Genomic DNA, 18,785 nt, shown 5'->3' with positions numbered 1-18,785 from the left:
AAGAAAAAAAAAGATAAGGGAAAAATAATTTCACCGATTTCTAAAAGCAAATTCAATAAGTTAAAAATCAAATTGAAAATATTCGGCTTTTTGGCATTTGATTTGAAAAATGTTAAGGGAAATAAATTTTAATCAACGATCCAGAAAGTAAAGAAAACGGATGGAACTTTTAAGCAGCATGTTTGAAGATGAGGCTGGAAGGTAGAGTCTATGACTACCCAAATTTAAACCATAAATGATCTGATGTTAATCTGAATTTAGGCTCAATCCCTTTTCTGATTATATATTTAGGGCTTTTTGCAATATTTACATAAGAAAGTTCTTAGCAATCAAACTTTCAGGGATCAGCACGAAGTTCCAATGACACCTGCCAGGCAAAACCTCTCTTCCTGGAATTATCAGCCCTTTACAAAAAATGTATTATGTAAAAAATATGAAATATTATTACAGTTATCCCTTAGCTGAGAAGGCTCAGACACCCCTCCTTTCCCATTTCTGAGGGCAGGGGTAGGGGTCAATTTTGGAGGGAAAACTAAAAATATTCAGAATTGAAAATAAATGGGACCTGCTTCAAGAGGAAGGTATAGAGACCCCTCTTCACCATTCCTGAGGGTAGAGTTAAGGGGGGAGAGGTAATTTCAAGAAGGAAAGCCAAAAATGTATTCATACATTAGTAAACCAAAATATGCTTTTATTTTAAATATGTTTTGGTGTGAATTTATGACCATTCCCCTGGATAAAAAGACATATTAAGAAAACAATTATTCTTTCATAATATATAAAATCTTATTTAACATATTTCCCAGCAGTGCTTTTTTCCTTCTTTCACCATTTTTATAATAAAATTTACAAAAAAGTCATGCTTTTGATAAACATAATGTCCATTTTAAAACTTTTGCTGAAAGATATACCATAGTACTATTTTTGGTAAAATTCTAGTTAATTGACTTCTTGCTATCTTGGAAAGGGCTTAGGTTAAAAAAAATGAAACTTTCAGAGATGGGTCTGCAGGCCAGAGTATATCCTGGGAAGGTATTTTAAAGTACCCACATCCACTCCTTCTCCCTGTAGAGGGCCCTGAAATTTGCCTACATGACAGGTCAATACCTATTGAAATCTTGACAAAACAACATTTTACCTTAATTTTCAGTTACTATTTGCTTTTTCTCTGCCTTTAGTTGTGAAAATGTAATTCTTGTTATTTGAGTAGAATTTTGAGCCATATTAATGTTTTTTCTTCAAAATTTAGGAGATGTATTTGCATATCTTTAAAACCTTATAAAATAGAATTGAGCAAAGTTATGAAGCTGAAAACAATTTTGTTGTACTTCAATTAAGCAGAACATCTATTTTGCAAGGTTTCACTTTTATAACACACATATTTTTAAAGGTCATCAAAGGTCAGGGCCCTCTAGAGGAAGAAGGAGTAGAGGTAGTTGCTTCAAAATACCTTTCCAGAACATATTTTAGTCTGTAGATTCATCCCTGAAAGTTTCATTTTCCTAACCTAAACCCTTTCTGAGATAGCTAGAATTCAATTAACTAGAATTTTACCCAATTTTTTTTATAGCTGGCATTCATTTTGGCTGTTCCTATTTTTTTTTCAAAAGATCTGTCATCTAAATTAATACACTATCTGTGATTAGATTTTTTCAGAAACAACCATAGTGTCAGATTGTTAGAGAGCTTACTGTAGATTAAACAGACAAGGCTTTCAGTACTTAACAGTTAACCATTCATTGAATTTTGTGGACCCTATGACTAGGGCCTATACAAAATATGAAATTTCTATTGCATTCAATACATGAAACAATCTCCAAGAATGGGAGGATGGGAGACCACATGGCTGAATATCTTGCCAATTTTTATTAGAAAACTTTTTTCCCCAATAAAGGTACAAGATTACATTATTTATTACTACAGGCAGCTGAGCTCTACAAGCTGATAAGTTGATTTTTGAATTGATTTTCTCCAATTAATCTGGAGCTTAATTGATTTTTTGATCTATTGATGTTTGAATTAAAATGGAATAGTTTTGGGCATCAAGTCATTGCTAATTTTAGAATAAGCCAAGACAGATAGTCCAATTGAGTGAGAAGAAAAACCTGGTATTGATTGCCCCCTTATAGGGATTATATAAAAAGGAGGTTAGTTCATTTGTTAATGCCTATGTCTATCTTTTAACCATCCATATGTTTTGTAGCCAATAGTTCAAAGTTTACCTGACACCAGCCAATGATCAAATTAAATCATTTTAATTATCATATGTATTATCTTGATTCATAACATTTCAGCCAAAATTAAGCATCTACATTTATTATAAATTAATCATATGTATAATTCCCTCTGAATGTGAAACTGCTAGATCATCCTAGAATCAAAAAGGGTAATTTTTGTATCCATTTTCATAATGTTTGTTCTCAATTCTGTTTTTTAGCAAATATGTAGATGGTGCTTTATTATGTATTTTCACTACAGCATTTTCAGCAACCATTAAAAAAAAGGAATCATCCTAGAATCAAAAAGGGTAATTTTTGTATCCATTTTCATAATGTTTATTCTCAATTCTGTTTTTTAGCAATTTTTGAATATCACTGCCTTTTGTATAAAATATGGAAGGGTGAATTTGAGATTGCATTGTTCAGTAGCTTTAAGACATAAAGCATAAGGAAAAAATCAGTTCATTGATTTCTAAAAGCAAGTTCAATAAATTACAAATCAAATTAAAGATTTTCAGCTTTGTGGCATTTGATTTGAAAAAGTACTAAGGGAAATAAATTTTCAATCAACAATGCAATAACTAAAGAAAATGGATGGTTCCACTTCTATAACACACATATTTTAAAGGTCATCAAAGGTCAGGGCCCTCTAGAGGAAGAAGGAGTAGAGATAGGCCTAGTTGCTTCAAAATATCTTCCCTGAACATACTTTAGTCTGTAGATTCATCCCTGAAAGTTTCATTTTCCTAACCTAAACCCTTTTGGAGATAGCAAGAAATCAATTAAATATAATTTTACCCAATTTTTTTTATATTATGCATTCATTTTGGCTGTTCCTATTTATTTTTTTTTAAGATCTCCCATCTAAATTAATACACTATATGTGATTAGATTCATCCAGAAACAACCATAATGTCAGATTGTTGGAGAGCTTACAGTAGATTAAACAGACAAGGTTTTCAGTTCCTAACAGTTAACCATTCATTGAATTTTGTGGACCCTATGACTAGGGCCCACAAAAAATATCAAATTTATATTGTATTCAATACATGAAGCAATCCCCAAGAATGGGAGACCACATGGCTGAATATCTTGCCAATTTTTATTAGAAAACTTTTCCCCAATAAAGCTATAAGATTACATCATTTATTACTATAGGCAGCTGAGCTCTACAAGTTGATAAGTTGATTTTTGAATTGATTTTCTTCAATTAATTGATTTTTGTTGCAGAGCTTAATTGATATTTTGATATGTTGATGTTTGAATTAAAATGGAATAGTTGTGGGCATCAAGTCATTGCTAATTGTATAATAAGCCAAGACAGATAGTCCAATTGAGTGAGAAGAAAAACCTGGCATTGATTGCCCCCTTATAGGGATTGTATAAAAAGGAGATTAGTTCATTTGTTAATACATATGTCTATCTATTAACCATCCATGTGTTTTGTAGCCATTAGTTCAAAGTTTACCTGGCACCAGCCAATGATCAAATTAAATCAAGTTAATTATCATATGTATTATCTTGATTCATAACATTTCAGCCAAAAATAATCATCTATATTTATTATAAATTAATCATATGCATAATTCCCTCTGAATGTGAAACTGCTAGATCATCCTAGAATCAAAAAGGGTAATTTTTGTATCCATTTTCATAATGTTTGTTCTCAATTCTGGTTTTTAGCAAATATGTAGATTGTGCTTTATTATGTATTTTCACCACAGCATTTTCAACAACCATTAAAAAAAAAAAAAAAAAAAAAAAAAGGTACTAGGAAACTACAAAACCAGAACAGCCTGGATGAATACCATCTACAAAAAAATTGTTGGATGGCATATCTTTCAGTATAAATTTGAAAACAGACAAAACTTTTATCAAATGCATGGCTTTTTATACAAGTTTTATTACAAAGTTGGAAAAAGAAGTGAAGATAAAGGTTCTCCTGCTGGAAAATATGTTTACTGAGATTATTTTGCATATTATGAAGTAGAAATTGTTTTCTTAGCATGTCTCCTTATGTAGTGGAATTGTCATACATTTATACTAATGTTTGTATATTCCTAGGCCTACAATAAGCTTTAAAATATATAAGGAAAACCATAAAAGTCATCTCTATGGCTTTTTCTATGCTGTTCCTTAAGAGATAAGGTATAAAAAGTCATATGTATGGCTATTTATGTTTTCTCTATAATAAGGCATGAAAAAGCCAACTGTATAGATTTATTCATATTTGCTCTGTAATAGTATGAGGTATAAGAAGACATATGTATGACTTAATTTATATTTGCTCTATATTAGAATGATGTATAAAAAAGTTATCAATATTATTTATTTTATGTTTGCTCTATAATAGAATGAGGTAAGCTATAAAAGGTGATTTGTATGACTTATTTATGCTCTATAAAAGAATAAAGTTTAAAAAGTCATATGTATGACTTTTTATCATTTTGAATAGTGAAAGAAAGCATGATATTGTCTTTTATTTGACTTTATTCTGTTGACAATATTTGATCCTGAGTATATAAAGGATCTGTAATAGAATGAGATATAAAAAGTTATCTGCATGACTTTATTCATGTTTGCTCTGTAGTAGTGTCATACATATTGTCTGAGGGTAGTATTTGATACTTAGTCAAACAGTTTGTGGTAACAAACTGAATAAATTTAATTCCTCTTTCCTATTCATCCATCACAGAAGCTAAAATAACTTCATTCTATTCATGATTGGTTAATAAATCCAGGGGTGAATTCATTTTCCCCTCCTTGTTTATTCTGCATTCGCTAAAATGACACATTTCTTCATTCCATGGTGAAAAATCAGTAATTTAAACTGAATTAAATAATTCTAACGTGATTTTAATTCTTTATTACTGTTTACTCTATTACTCATGCAAGCTAAAATAACGTGTTCTTTTATATCATCAAATAGTTTATGGTATCAAACCATAGTAAGGAGTGACCCGGCTCAATAGTAGCCACAACTCTAAAAAATTGAATTTTGATATCGATAGTTACATCAAAAGAATGTAAATGAAACATATAACAAAAAGAACTTAATTAAAAATCATAACCAAAAAAAAAAGGTACTAATATAAATGAGTAAATCAGACAGTTCATGGTAACAAACTGTAGTCAGGAGTGACCTGGCTCAATAGTAAACAAAACTGTAAAAAATGGAATTTTGATACCAATAGCTACATCAAAAGAATCGAATTTTAATGCTGATTTTAAATATATAAGTTTTATCAAGTTTAGTCTTACCCATCAAAAGTTATGAGACTGAGAAAATTTGCATTATTTTAGGAAACAGGGGGAAACACCCCCTAAAAGTCATAGAATCTTAACGAAAATCACACCATCAGATTCAGTATATCAGAGAACCCTACTGTAGAAGTTTCAAGCTCCTATCTACAAAAATGTGGAATTTTATATTTTTTGCCAGAAGGCAGATCATGGATGTGTGTTTATTTGTTTGTTTGTTTTTTTTGTTTTTGTTTTGTTTTTTTTCCCAGGGGTGATCGTATCGACCCAATTGTCCTAGAATGATGCGAGAGGGCTCATTCTAACGGAAATGAAAGGTTCTAGTGCCCTTTTTAAGTGACCAAAAAAATTGGAGGGCACCTAGGCCCCCTCCCATGCTAATTATTTTCCCAAAGTCAACGGATCAAAATTCTGAGATAACCATCTTATTCAGCGTAGTCCAAAAACCTTATAACTATGTCTTTGGGGACGACTTACTCCCCCATAGTCCCCATGGGAGGGGTTACAAGTTCAAAACTTTGACCAGTGCTGACATATAGTAATGGTTATTGGGAAGTGTACAGGCGTTTTCAGGAGGAATTTTTCGGTTGGAGGCAGGGGTTGATTAGAGGGGGATATGCTGGGGGAACTTTCCATTGAGGAATTTGTCATTGGGGAAGAAAATTTCCATGAAGGGAGTGCAGGATTTACTAGCGTTACTTAAAAAAAAAACAATGAAAAAATAAATATGAAAAAGGTTTTTTCAGCTGGAAGTAAGCAGCAGCATTAAAACTTAAAACAAACAGAAATTATTACCCATATGAGGGGCATACCTCCTCTTAATACCTTGCTCTTTACGCTAAAGTATTTTTAGTAATTTCAACTATTCATTCTGCAGCTTTTGTGATTCAGGGGTCATTCTTAATGATTTGGGACAAAATTTAAGCTTTAGTGTAAAGAGCGAGGTACTGACGAGGGGGCGAACCCCCTCATATATGTAATAAAAACATGAGAATACAAAAGTTCTTTACGTAAGCTAATTTATAAGTTACATATATCTTTTAATTATAAAAAGATTCGTAAAAAATTAAAGTTCTAGTTGCCTTTTTAATTAACCGAAAATTGGAGGGCAACTAGCTTCCTCCCCTGCTCTTTTTTTCTCAAAATCATTTGATCAAAATTATGAGAAAGCCATTTAGCCAAAAAAAATAAATATACAAATTTCGTTTTAATTATTCCTCTCTGGGGAGCCAAATTAAATAAAAAAAAAACAAGTTTTTTAAATGAAAGTAAGGAGCAACATTAAAACTTAAAACAAACAGAAATTAACTTTTCCTTCTCAATGCCCTACTCTTTACGCTAAAGTTTTTTACTGTTTTAAAATGTAAAGTTAAGAGAAAGAGTCAAACTTTAGTGTAAAGAGCGGGGCGTTGAGAAGGAAAAGCCCCTTTCATATATGGAGTAATTTCTGTTCGTTTTAAGTTTTAATGTTGTTCCTTACTTTCTTTTAAAAAACTTGTTTTTTTTTATTTAATATATAAAGGATCTATAATAGAATGAGGCATAAAAAGTCATCTGTATGACTTTATTCATGCTTGCTCTGTAATATGTCATAAATATTGTCTAAGGGCAGTATTTGATCCTTAGTATATAAAGGGTCTATAATAGAATGAGGTGTAAAAAGTTGTATGTATGACTGTCATTCTAAATAACAAGAGAAAGCATGATATTGTCTTTTGTTTGACTTTATACTGCTTTCTATATAGTAGGAAATGGCAATATTTGATCCTTAGTATATAAAGGATCAATGGCTATTATTGTCAAATGTTGCAAACCCTTGATCTGGAGCTTAATTTTGGCAGCTTCTTTGTCCCCTTGTGAAATGATGGCTGGTACTGTGGGTGCTGATGAAGATGGTAGAATTTTCCTTTTGGAATTTATAAGTCAGTATCATATCACAACACTTGTGTCTGTAGACAAAAATAGGTAGCTTGAGTTGCTTGTTGCAGTCCTTGTATGAAGCTGATTTTAGGCTTTTTATGCACTTTGCTGCTCACCTCTGGGCATTTTTGATGAGGCTTACATCTTGCTGATAAGAGGGACCAACCAGGCACATGCCAAAATCAAGAAGGGGTCAAACAAGAGTCTTAAAATTGTTCTGAATGTTGTTGCCTTTTGGCTATGGATGGTACTTTTAAATAGGCCAAGGATGGAATATGCTTGGGAGATAACATGCTGAACATGGCTGTAGAACCTCAACCTGTCATCAATGATGGCACTAATGTTTCTTTTTTCTTCTCTATTCTCTAGATGCTCCCTTATTTTAGTGATGAGATTTAAAACTGAGTAGGTAGCCATAGGGTTATTGGGTCCAAGGTGCAAAAGACAGTATTTGGTTGTATTGAATTGGAGAAGCCAGTCTAGAGTCCAATAATTTAAATTGTCTAGGTTGTGTTGGATTTTTTGTGGGTCTTGGATTTAATATAAGACAATTGCTGTGAAATGGAATAAATGCATTTAAATAGGCTAGGGTGTACAGATAACTTGTGTATAAACTCAGACACTCAAAACCAAGTTTTCCCAAGATTGTAGTCAGGCAATCCCAAATGTTCTAGTCCTAAACATTAGCCAATCACAACAATCTAACCCTATACACATATTGTCAAAGATTAGGAGCTTGCTGTCTATGTATAGGAAAGATACTTTTTTAATCACAATATCTGGCCAAGTACTGGGGGTCGCCCTATAGCTCAAATTATATATTTCCTACGTGTTTTCTGGTATTTGATTTTTTCATAGTTTATTCAATTCATAGGTTTGCAGTTTGAAGCAAGAATGATGCATGGCAAAATGCAGCCTTTAATACAACAAAAACAGCATCTTTAAGGGCCCATAAATTGGATTAAAATTGAATTTCCAAGTAAAGCAATTATTATATTCAGAAAGAGAATAAAAAAGGCATAGGTAATAAAGATCTAAAGTAATTATCTTAAATTGCAGCTAGGAGCAATCTAAGGATTTTATCCCAATTGAGTTTACACTCTCTGGAGGACCACTCAGCATCCAGTCTTTAATATTTTTTTTTTCCAGCTGTTGACAATTCCTGATGGAAAGGATTGAGTGCATGCTCTAGCATGGGCAACAACAGAAAATTTCCTAGTAGGGGGGGGGGGCAGACGCCAAAATAGCAGTGGTGGTTGGGTGACAGGGAATACATTTCATGATATGTTTTTGTAGGAATAAGTTTATTTTTGAATATTTTTAGGAAAAAACTTAAATAAAAGAACAATTAAATTGCTTGCAAAATGAAACAAAGTACAGCAATTTGTAAACAAAAAGGATTCCTGGCAAAGTGATTAATTTATTTAATCAATAATATATTTAATTATTATGCATAGTGTCCTTTTAAATGACCTAAAACATTGGAGGGCAGCTAGGCCCCCTCTTGTGCCACTTTTTCCCAAAATTGACTGATCAGAATTTTGAGATAGCTATCTTCTTCAGTATAGTTGAAAGACCAAATAACTATGTCTTTGGAGATAAAATGACCCCATACAGATCCTAGGGATAGGTTTTTAAGTTATAAAATTTGCCCATTACCTATGTATAGTATTTGTTATTGGGAAGTATATATACATTTTTGGGTGAGGAGGGAAGGATGCATTTTTTGCTGGGAGAATTTTCCATGGAGAGGGAAGTTTCCAGAGGGTGAAGTTTTCAGGGGAAATTTTACACCTGGTGAATTTGTCAAAATTCATATACGAAATTTTTCAGGGGGGGGAAGTTTCCAGGGGGCGAACTTTTCAGGGGATTTTTACACTGTGTGAATTTGCAAGAATTCCTATACAAAATTTCTTTACATATCTTGCTTTCTCTTTACTGATTCAATTTTATGCTTGATGTTAAAGATAATTGTCCAGGGTGAATTTTCGCCAGGATCGTATTGTCTGGAGGATATTTCTGTGGGGAGGGGGATTTTCCTGTTGAGGTGAAGCAAGATATCCTGGCATTATTCAAAAACGATCAGAAATTTAGAAAAAAAGTTTTTTTTTACTGAAAGTAAGGAGAAACATTAAAACTTAAAAAGAAAAGAAATTATTACATGTATGAGGGGGTTGCCCCCTCCTCAACAGCTCAATCTTTGCACTAAAGTTTGAATTTTGTCCCAGTTCTTTAAAAACAACTTCTGAAACACAAGTGTTGTTTAATTATAACAATAAGTAATTTCTTTTAAAGTGCCAAAAAACTGTAGCATGAAGAGTGAGGTGTTGATGAAGGGGGAACCCCTCTCCTATATGTAATAATTTCTGTTTGTTTTAATGTGAAAGTTGCTAAATTCATTGCAATGTTAATTTTCATATGCTTTGAAAAGAGATCTTGCTCTCTGACACAACATGTCATCAAAATGAGTTTTTGCACAAGCAATGTTTAAAAAAGGATCTAAAATTTTGTGGGTTTATCTTTTCTGATTTAATTCCCAGGAAATAGACAAAAAAACCTAAGTGAAACCTGGTAGCTTTTTTGAAAAAGATCTGGAGTGTTAAAAATGGAAAAATTCGGAAACATCAGAACTGCTAAAAACCAAGAAAAAATACTTCAAAATCAATTGGCTGGATTGAAAATTCCACATTTTTCAGATTTATTCCTCCATGATTATTTTTGTGTTTTTTACATTTTGGTGTTTTGCAGGTTGTGAATAAAAGCAACAAACTTGAAATTAACTTCAAATTGTAACTCTTCGTTTATTTTCAGTATTTCCAACTTTTCAGCTTTCTAATCCAAATTGTTAATTTTGTATTTTTTTTTATAGAACAGATGAAATTTTTATTTTGTTTCTGCAGTTTTATGTAACCCCACTTTACACCCCTGGCTGGAGACATACCCAAGGCTAGAAACGGGTTAAAACATATTTAATCTGAGTTTGACTGTTGAGAGAATCACATAAAAATGACTAGGAGAAGAAAGATTGGCAAATGATGGCCTACTCTAAAACAATTGTCGGAAGTATATAGTTTATATGTAATTGTTTGGATTAATAACTTGGTTTAATATTTGATCAGTGGCGGTTTTATGCCTTGTAATGGAGAGATGCACCAGAATGGTGTAAAATAATACAACTACTTATAAATACTATAAAATAATACAATATATAATACAATAAATAATAATAAATAATACAATAAATATATAATAAATAATAATAATACAATATATAATAAATATATAAATATAATTTATTAATAAATAATAATTAATTATTAATAAATAAATTATAAATTATAAATAAATTATATATATTTATATTTATATTTTATATATTTATATTTATATTTATTTATATTTATATTTATATATTTATATTTATTATAAATAAATAAATAAATTATAAATAAATAATAATTATTTATTTAATAAATAATAAATATATATTATTTATTTAATATATAATAAATAAATAATAATACAATAAATAATAGTACTTATAAATAATACAACTACTTGCCCCGCCTGCCAAGGCTTATAACTGCCAATGTATTTGATTAAAAAGTGAGATAACCTATGGCATAAATAATAATAAAAAAAAAAAATCCTAAATGAATCCTTCATGTGTCTTACTTTCTCTCTGTTCTGGGGAATTTTCAGCTGGGTTGGAATTGTAATGGAAGATATTTTCCATGGGAGGGGGGATTATCCATGAGAAAAATTTTCCCTGGTGAAATTGTCCACAGCAGAAGTTATCAACTGGGAGGGGGGAATTCTGTTATGTTTGGATTCAGAATTTAATTTAGTATTTGATCAATTGTGGTTTTTGGTCTCATAATCGGGGGGGGGGGGTGCAAGGTATACCAAAGAAGTGTAAAAATGTAAAATAAAATGAAGTTCTCGTCAGGAAAGCAGGGGGAGGGGTAGCTTCCCCCCACCCAGGACATGGATGGTCATTTTATTTGATTAAAACATTGAGGGTAACTATGACGTAAATAAAAAAAAAACATCCCAGGGTATAAGGTTGGAGCAAACTCGCTTCTGATAAGAAGCCTGTGATGAAAGGAAATAAAAAAAAAAAATAAAAAACTGATTCTAGGGTAAATTAGTTTAAATTGTGCAGCATACAACTAAATTAGCAAAGTTTGTAACATAAAAAAAAAACTACAGAATCATCCTCCTAGGAAAATTATTCATGCTTGAACTGGTTGAAGAGGGCAAATGGTAACCAGGGAGGGTGTGAGAAAGGTAATGGGTATGAAGAAATTAAGTTCCTGTCCTGTCTCATGCCAACTGAAGGTAAAGGAGGATCTAGAGCATTTTTTGTGTGAAGGGAAGGGGCAATGTGACAATGGGGGGTTTAAATCTATTCAGTTAGTTAGCAAAATTTCTCTCCCTCTCTCTCTCTCTCTCTTTCTCTCCCTCTCTCTCTCTCTCTCTCTCTCTCTCTCTCTCTCTCTCTCTCTCTCTCTCCCTCTCTCTATTCTTTGTTCGTTAAAGTGAGAAAATTATACCATAACTGTATCAAACTGTGTTTGAAGATTTTTTTTGTTCTTAAAGTTTGCTTTTGGTCAATTTTAATGCTAAATACTGAAAAGATGTATGCTTAATTTTTGATAGGATTATTTTCTGAAAAATATATTTAAAAAAAAATCATAAATTTTTTGTGGGTTCCAAATATGCAACATAATGTGGACGTCATATTTGAAATTTTTCATGTTAGCCCCCAGAATAGGAGATGTGTATTCATGAAAACTATGTTATTGTCTTTCCATATCTTTCATTTTTCTTCTTTTTTTTTTTTTAATTCAGGATATTTACTTAATGATTTTGGTAAACCTTGGAAGAATAACATGTTTTGGATAGCAATTTTTCAATCTGTAAAGTATGCAATTAGAAATTAAAAAAAAAAACAGATGATATATTTAATAAATAGGAAACATTCTGTACTTCAAATAACTGGGAAAAACAACTTAGGAGACTTGACTGGTGGCTTTGAAAAAAAGTGCAAAGATTTTGGTAAAACACAATGTTCAGTTGTATATTTAAATATGTAAAAGTCGACATTAAACAGAGGATAGAAAAAAATATATATATAAACTAATGGTCAAAGTATTGATTTGTTTAACAAATTTAAACAATAAAACCAAACACATAATACTCATAGTTGTAAAAAACACAAACAAAATTATTATTTTTTTTACAAGGCATTTCTTTACTAATACATTTTTGCAATAATCAACTTTATATACCCTGCCATGGACACCATCTGTGGTTACTGAAGGTCTTCATAAAAAATTGTTTATATATGTCTTTGGTTTTTTAACTTCATTTTTTCCTAGTTTAAACTGACAATTTATATTGTTGTGTTACAGGAAGCGGCAAAGATCACAAGCAGATGGTCCAGAGTTCTTGCCTTTGTCCAAGAAGCTGAATAATTTACATATAAGTTTTGAACAGGAAAATGTTTTAAAGCTATCACACCAGGTATGCACATTTTTCATTGAATCTGTCAAAAACCACATTTTGTGGAATCTCATGTGAAATTTAATGACGTATCAGTTAACTTAGCCAGATTAAGCATTATCCTAATCATAGTTGAAAGAAATATGATCTAGGAATTTATTCTTAATTTTTGTGTCTCTGCAAGAATTCGACAGTCTTCAGCCCAAGGGTGTATCCAGAATTTTTGTCCAGGGAGGGGGTAAAAAAAAACTTTAAGAACATGCAATGAATTTTGTCAAATTTTGTAAGTCAACCAAAAATTTAAGGTGAGTCAAGCCTGGTATCCCCCTCCCCCCCCAGTACCAGCAGTGATGTTTGGCTATTAAACATTTATTTTTAGTAAATATGCTTTCACAATAATTGAAAACAATATTTAATCGTCTGTTGTTTGTTGTCAGTCTCATGTTTGTTACAGTCCAAATTTTACCAAATTGAAATCTTTTGATGTTTGAAACTCTAAGGGATTTTTCCAGAATTAGTGGAATTATACTTTGCTTTCTTAAAACAAAGTTGACCAAAAACTTGAGCATGAAAAATTGTGGGACAGATTAAAATATTTAACTTGTAATTTAATTTGTAATAAAACACATATTAAAAATTTGATAGAAATATCCATGGCAGTCATATTTTGTAATTCAAATTACCTGTGGACAGCAAGAAGTCCCAGCTTAAAATGGAAATAAATTATTCTGTATATGTGGGGTACTGCCCCTTTTCAAAGAAAAAATAACAAAAAGAGCTTGGCTTACTCAGCCTTAGACACACAAGCCACACAAAAACATCAAAATAACCACACAAAGACGCTCCCAGCCTAGGAGTGTGTCAGTCAACTACAATCATGCCTAGAAACTTGCCTAGACTGTCATCTCAAATGTCTTAAGATTTACGATTTTGGACGAGTCTAACAATGGTACAGGATTTAAGTAACAAGCTATTCTGGTGCGCTGGCCAAAAAATGGATCTACAACAGAAGAGGTACTCTTCGTTCTTAGGAACCAATGTTCTAAGGATCTCATTTGAATGGAGGCTTTGTGCAATCCTGGGCCTATCTTGGTCACTAAATAGTTTCCGCTCTTGGCGCCTTATTACCACTAAGTGATGCCCTGTTCCTATGTTTAACTAGGAAAAGTTCAGAATGACTAATTCCTCTCAGTTCGTTGACATGACAATACGTTGTCAGATCCCTTTAGTCCTCAGCTCTATAGATGAATGGACTGGCATTTGGCTCAGCTAATAAATAAGCTTAAGTAAAGGTCCCATCATTCTTTATTGTCCAATTCTAATTCACCAGTTTTACCCCTTCTTACCTCTCCTATATGAGATAAGTGTATTCAAGTGATTAGTAATCTTTATGGGAGTAGTATTGCTGTGGCTAGGACAGAAAGTGAGGCTAGTACTTGGTTTGCCGTTTTATGGCTTTTCAAATTTCGTTCAGACAATCACTTGACAATTTACTCTTACTTCAAATAAAAATTTATCACATGATAAATTGTCATTCAGTGTACATATTTTCATTTTTTATGGCACTTGGTATTAACTAAGTGACATATAGCAATCACAAATTCTGTTGGTCTGTCTGTCGGTCCTGGTTTCACTACTTTAGGCACTTCCAGGTAAGCTAGGACGGTGAAATTTGGTAGGCGTATCGGAGACCGGACCAGATTAAATTAGAAATAGTCGTTTTCCCGATTTGACCATCTGGGGAGGAGTGGGGGGCCAGTTAATTCGGAAAAAATGAAGTATTTTTAACTTACAAACGGTTGATCAGACCTTAATGAAATTTCATATTTGGAAATATCGTATCTTAGAGCTATTATTTTAAATTCCGAACGGATCTGGTGACATTGGGGGGTTGGGTTGGGAGGGGGAAACCTAAAATCTTGGAGAACACTTAAAGTGAAGGGATTGGGATGAAACTTGGTGGGAAAAATAAACACAAGTCCTATATACATGATTGACATAACGGAACGGATCCGCTCCCTCTGGGGTAGTTGGGGGGGCTAATTCTGAAAAATTAGAAAAAATGAGGTGTTTTTAACTTACGAACAGGTGATTGGATCTCAATGAAATTTGATATTTAGAAGGATAGCGTGTCTCGAAGCTCTTATTTTAAATCCCGACTGGATCTGGTAACATTGGGGGGAGTTTGGGGGTTACCTAAAATCATGGAAAACGCTTAGATTGGAGGGATCGGGATGAAACTTGGTGGGAAAATTAAGCAGAAGTCTTATATACATGATTGACATAATTGGAACGGATCCCCTCTATTGGGGGTGGGGGGTTGAGGATCTTCATGAAACATCATATTTAGAAGGACGTCGTAACTCAGTTCTCTTATTTTAAATCTCAACCGGATCCAGTGTCATTGGGGGGGCAGTTGGGGGGGGGGGACGGAAATCTTCGAAAATACTTAAAGAGGAGAGATCAGGATGAAAATGGATGGGAAGAATAAACACCTGTCTAAGGTACGAGACTGACATAACCGGACCGGATCTGCTCTCTTTGGTGGAGTTGGGGGGGGGGATAATTCGGAAAAATTAGGTATTTGTAACTTATGAATGGTTCGCCAGATCTTAATGAAATTTAATATGTAGAAGGATCTTGTGTTTTAAAGCTCTGATTTTAGATTCCGACCAGATCCTTTGATATTGGGGGGAGTTGGAGGGTGAAACCGGAATTCTTGTAAAACGTGAAAATTCGTATATTTTTATCTTACGAATAGGTGATCGGATCTTAATGAAACTTGATATATATAGAAGGATCTTATGTCTCAGATGCTCCATTTTCGACTCGAATTGTATCCGGGGACATAGGGGGCTGGAGGAAGGAAACAGAAATCTTGGAAAACGCTTGTAGTGGAGAAATTGGGATGAAACTTGATGGGAAGAATAAGCACAAGTTCTAGATACGTGATTGACATAATTGGAAGGGATCCGTTCTTTTTGGAGGAGCTAGGGGGTGTTAATTTGGAAAAATTAGGAAAATTGAGGTATTTTTAACTTAAGAACAGGTGACCAGATCTTAATGAAATTTGATATTTAGAAGGAATTCATATCTCAGAGCTCTTATTTCAAATCCCGACCAAATCTGTTGACATTGGGGGGAGTTGGAGGGGGAAATCTTGGAAAAAGCTTGGAGGGGAGGAATCGGAATGAAGCTTGATGGATATAATAATCAAATGTCCTTGATACGTGATCGACGTAACCGTACTGGATTCGCTCTCTTTGAGGGAGTTGGGGGGAGGGGTTCTGTGATTTTGCGAGTTTGTGCTTCTGGACGTGCTAGGACGATGAAAATTGGTAGCCGTGTCAGGGAGCTGCACAAATTGATTTGATAAAGTCGTTTTCCCAGATTCGACCATCTGGGGGGCTAAAGGGAGAGGAAAAATTAGAAAAAAATGAGGTATTTATAACTTACGAATGGGTGATCGGGTCTTAATGAATTTTGATATTTAAAAGGACATCGTGACTCAGAGCTCTTATTTTAAATCCTGACCGGCATAAAACCCTTGATTTTTCTTTTAAATCAATCTATCGATTCTTAGGATTTTTTAGAGGTCATACCACATGAGCTCTTAGCTCTGGTTGTTTGTTGAAATTGAAACACCTAAATAAAAAATTTGGTATCCAAACCCAGATTCATTAGTTTTTCAAATATTAAATTCGAAGTTTTAGCTTTGAATTTCCTGCGGCTACAACCTCAGCAGAATGGTGAGTGGAAAAGAAATGACAAGTGTAAATACAACGTTTACAATAGGGGATGTAAAAGCAGGCCCCTATGTTTCACAGGATAAGGTTCTAACATCGGATAAGCACATTTAGGGAGGGATCCATTTGCAACTCCCTACCATGTATATGACTCCTCTGTATGCATCGTTTCCTACAAAGAGGTCATTCCTGTTGCTCCTTCCTGGTAATTCATCAAAGAATCATTCATTTTAGGTATTTCCTGGGACTTGTGATTCTTACTGTTGCTTATTTAATAATCACGGAATTCGTTTATGATTCGATGTGATCACCACTGTTGCTTTTCTTCTAACCGCAGTTTTTGTCGATTACTTTCGATAGGAATCCATTGTGGCGTTTGTTGTTGCATGTCTTCTAGCCACAGATCTCGATATGCTTCATTTTCATGCATCACTATCTCAGACATTTTCCCGTGCCTTTTGTTTTTGCTTTTTGGATTCATTCATAATCATGTGTAGTTTCACATGACGTCATATATACCAAAAACTTCTTTTCCAGCCTTTCCCCAGTTGTTCTATTTTTCCTTTAATTGCAATGTTATATAATTCAGTAACAACCTGGTGTTGCCAAGGCATATGCCTCTGAAATATCTAAATTATTCATTGGCAGAATTATCGTTTCATTCTTTAGTTTCAAGTTATCAGTGGCAAATCAGTAATTTCAGTTTAATTAACAAATTCTGGTTTGAGATCAATGTTTCCTTCCTGTTTTATCCTTTACTGACGCTACAATAACACGTTTCTTAATCCATTGTAACTTCTGAAATATTTAAATTACGAAATAGCATTATTATCATGTTATTCTTTAGTTTTAAGTCACCTTTTCGTTTTTAACTTAATGTAGTTTTTGCTGTTTCTTGTTCCGACGACCAGCCCTGGGAAAAGATAGTTTAATTTTTGTTCTTTGAATGTATATAAATGTGGCGTCACTCACACAATTTTTTCTCTAGCATGAATTTGATTCCTTCTTCCTGTTTATTATTCACAGACAGCAAAATAACTTCATTCCGTTCCAGGGTGGCTAAGAAATTCGGTTGTGATCTCATTTTCTTCTTATTGTGTATCTTTGCAGACGCTAAAATAACATTTCTTCATTCTAGGCGAAAAATCTGCAGTTTCAATTGATTTAAGCAATTTTGGCATGAATTCAACTCTTTCTTCCTATTTATCCTTCTCAGACTTAAGCGAGCTAAACTAACAAGTTCCTTCATTTTAGTTTAATTTTGCTTTGTCCTCTAACCGCAGATTTCGTTTTGCAGTGTTTTCCTTTACAATTTAATGTGATTTTTGCTATTTCTTGTTCCATGCCTTTTTCCTTGGCTGTTTAGTGTTGTCTGTCATCTAATGTAATTTTGCGTGTGGTATAGATACTATTTACGATACGACCATTCCAGGAAAAAAATGACATAATTTATGCTCTTTAAATGTATTAAATGTGAAGTCACTCGCATGGAATTTTTTTCCAAATAAAGGCCCTAAACGATTTATCTCAAACTGGTTACCCATCTTGATTGTTATCTTCAGGTCAGAAAATCCTTACGTTCCTTCATTTTATTGTAATTTTGCTTTGTCCTCTAACCGCAGATTCCGTTGTGCAGTGTTTTCCTTTGCCATTTAATGTGATTTTTTTTATTTCTTGTTCCATGCCTTTTCCCTTAGCCGTTTAGAGTTATATGTCATCTTATTTAATTTTGCGTGTAGTATAGATACTATTTACGATACGACCACTCGAGGAAAAACACGACATAATTTTTGCGCTTGAAATATATTAAATGTGAAGTTGCTCGCATGGAATTTTTTTTTCCAAATAAAGGCTCTATACGATTTTTATTAAACTGGTTACCCATCTTGATTGTTTTCTTCAGGCCAGAAAATTCCACAGTGCCAATTAAAAAAAAAACAACTATTTACGATACGACCACACCAGGAAAAAAGTAACGTAATTTTTGCTCTTGAAATGTATTAAATGTAAAGTCACTCAAATGGATTTTTTTTTTTTTCAAATAAAGGCTCTGAACTATTTATGTCACACTGGTTACCCATCTTGATTGTTTTTCAGGCCAGAAATTCCTACAGTGCCAATTCAAAAAAAA

The 18,785-nt window shown here is 33.0% G+C and overlaps 1 protein-coding gene across 1 annotated transcript in view; it reads left to right on the top strand.

Annotated features, from left to right (window-relative positions):
* The first annotated feature begins 48 nt into the window (after nt 1-48).
* LOC136029282 (uncharacterized) overlaps nt 49-18,785 on the top strand; it is a 43,688-nt gene continuing 24,951 nt past the window's right edge. The window contains exons 1-2 of the mRNA XM_065707534.1: nt 49-201; nt 12,818-12,929. Of these exons, the coding sequence (XP_065563606.1) occupies nt 161-201; nt 12,818-12,929 (153 nt within the window). The 5' untranslated portion in view covers nt 49-160. The remainder of the gene's footprint in view (nt 202-12,817; nt 12,930-18,785) is intronic.

Source organism: Artemia franciscana, chromosome 7 (assembly GCF_032884065.1).
Source record: "Artemia franciscana chromosome 7, ASM3288406v1, whole genome shotgun sequence".
In the NCBI taxonomy this organism is placed as follows: domain Eukaryota; kingdom Metazoa; phylum Arthropoda; class Branchiopoda; order Anostraca; family Artemiidae; genus Artemia; species Artemia franciscana.
This window is presented reverse-complemented; position numbering and strand designations above follow the sequence as displayed.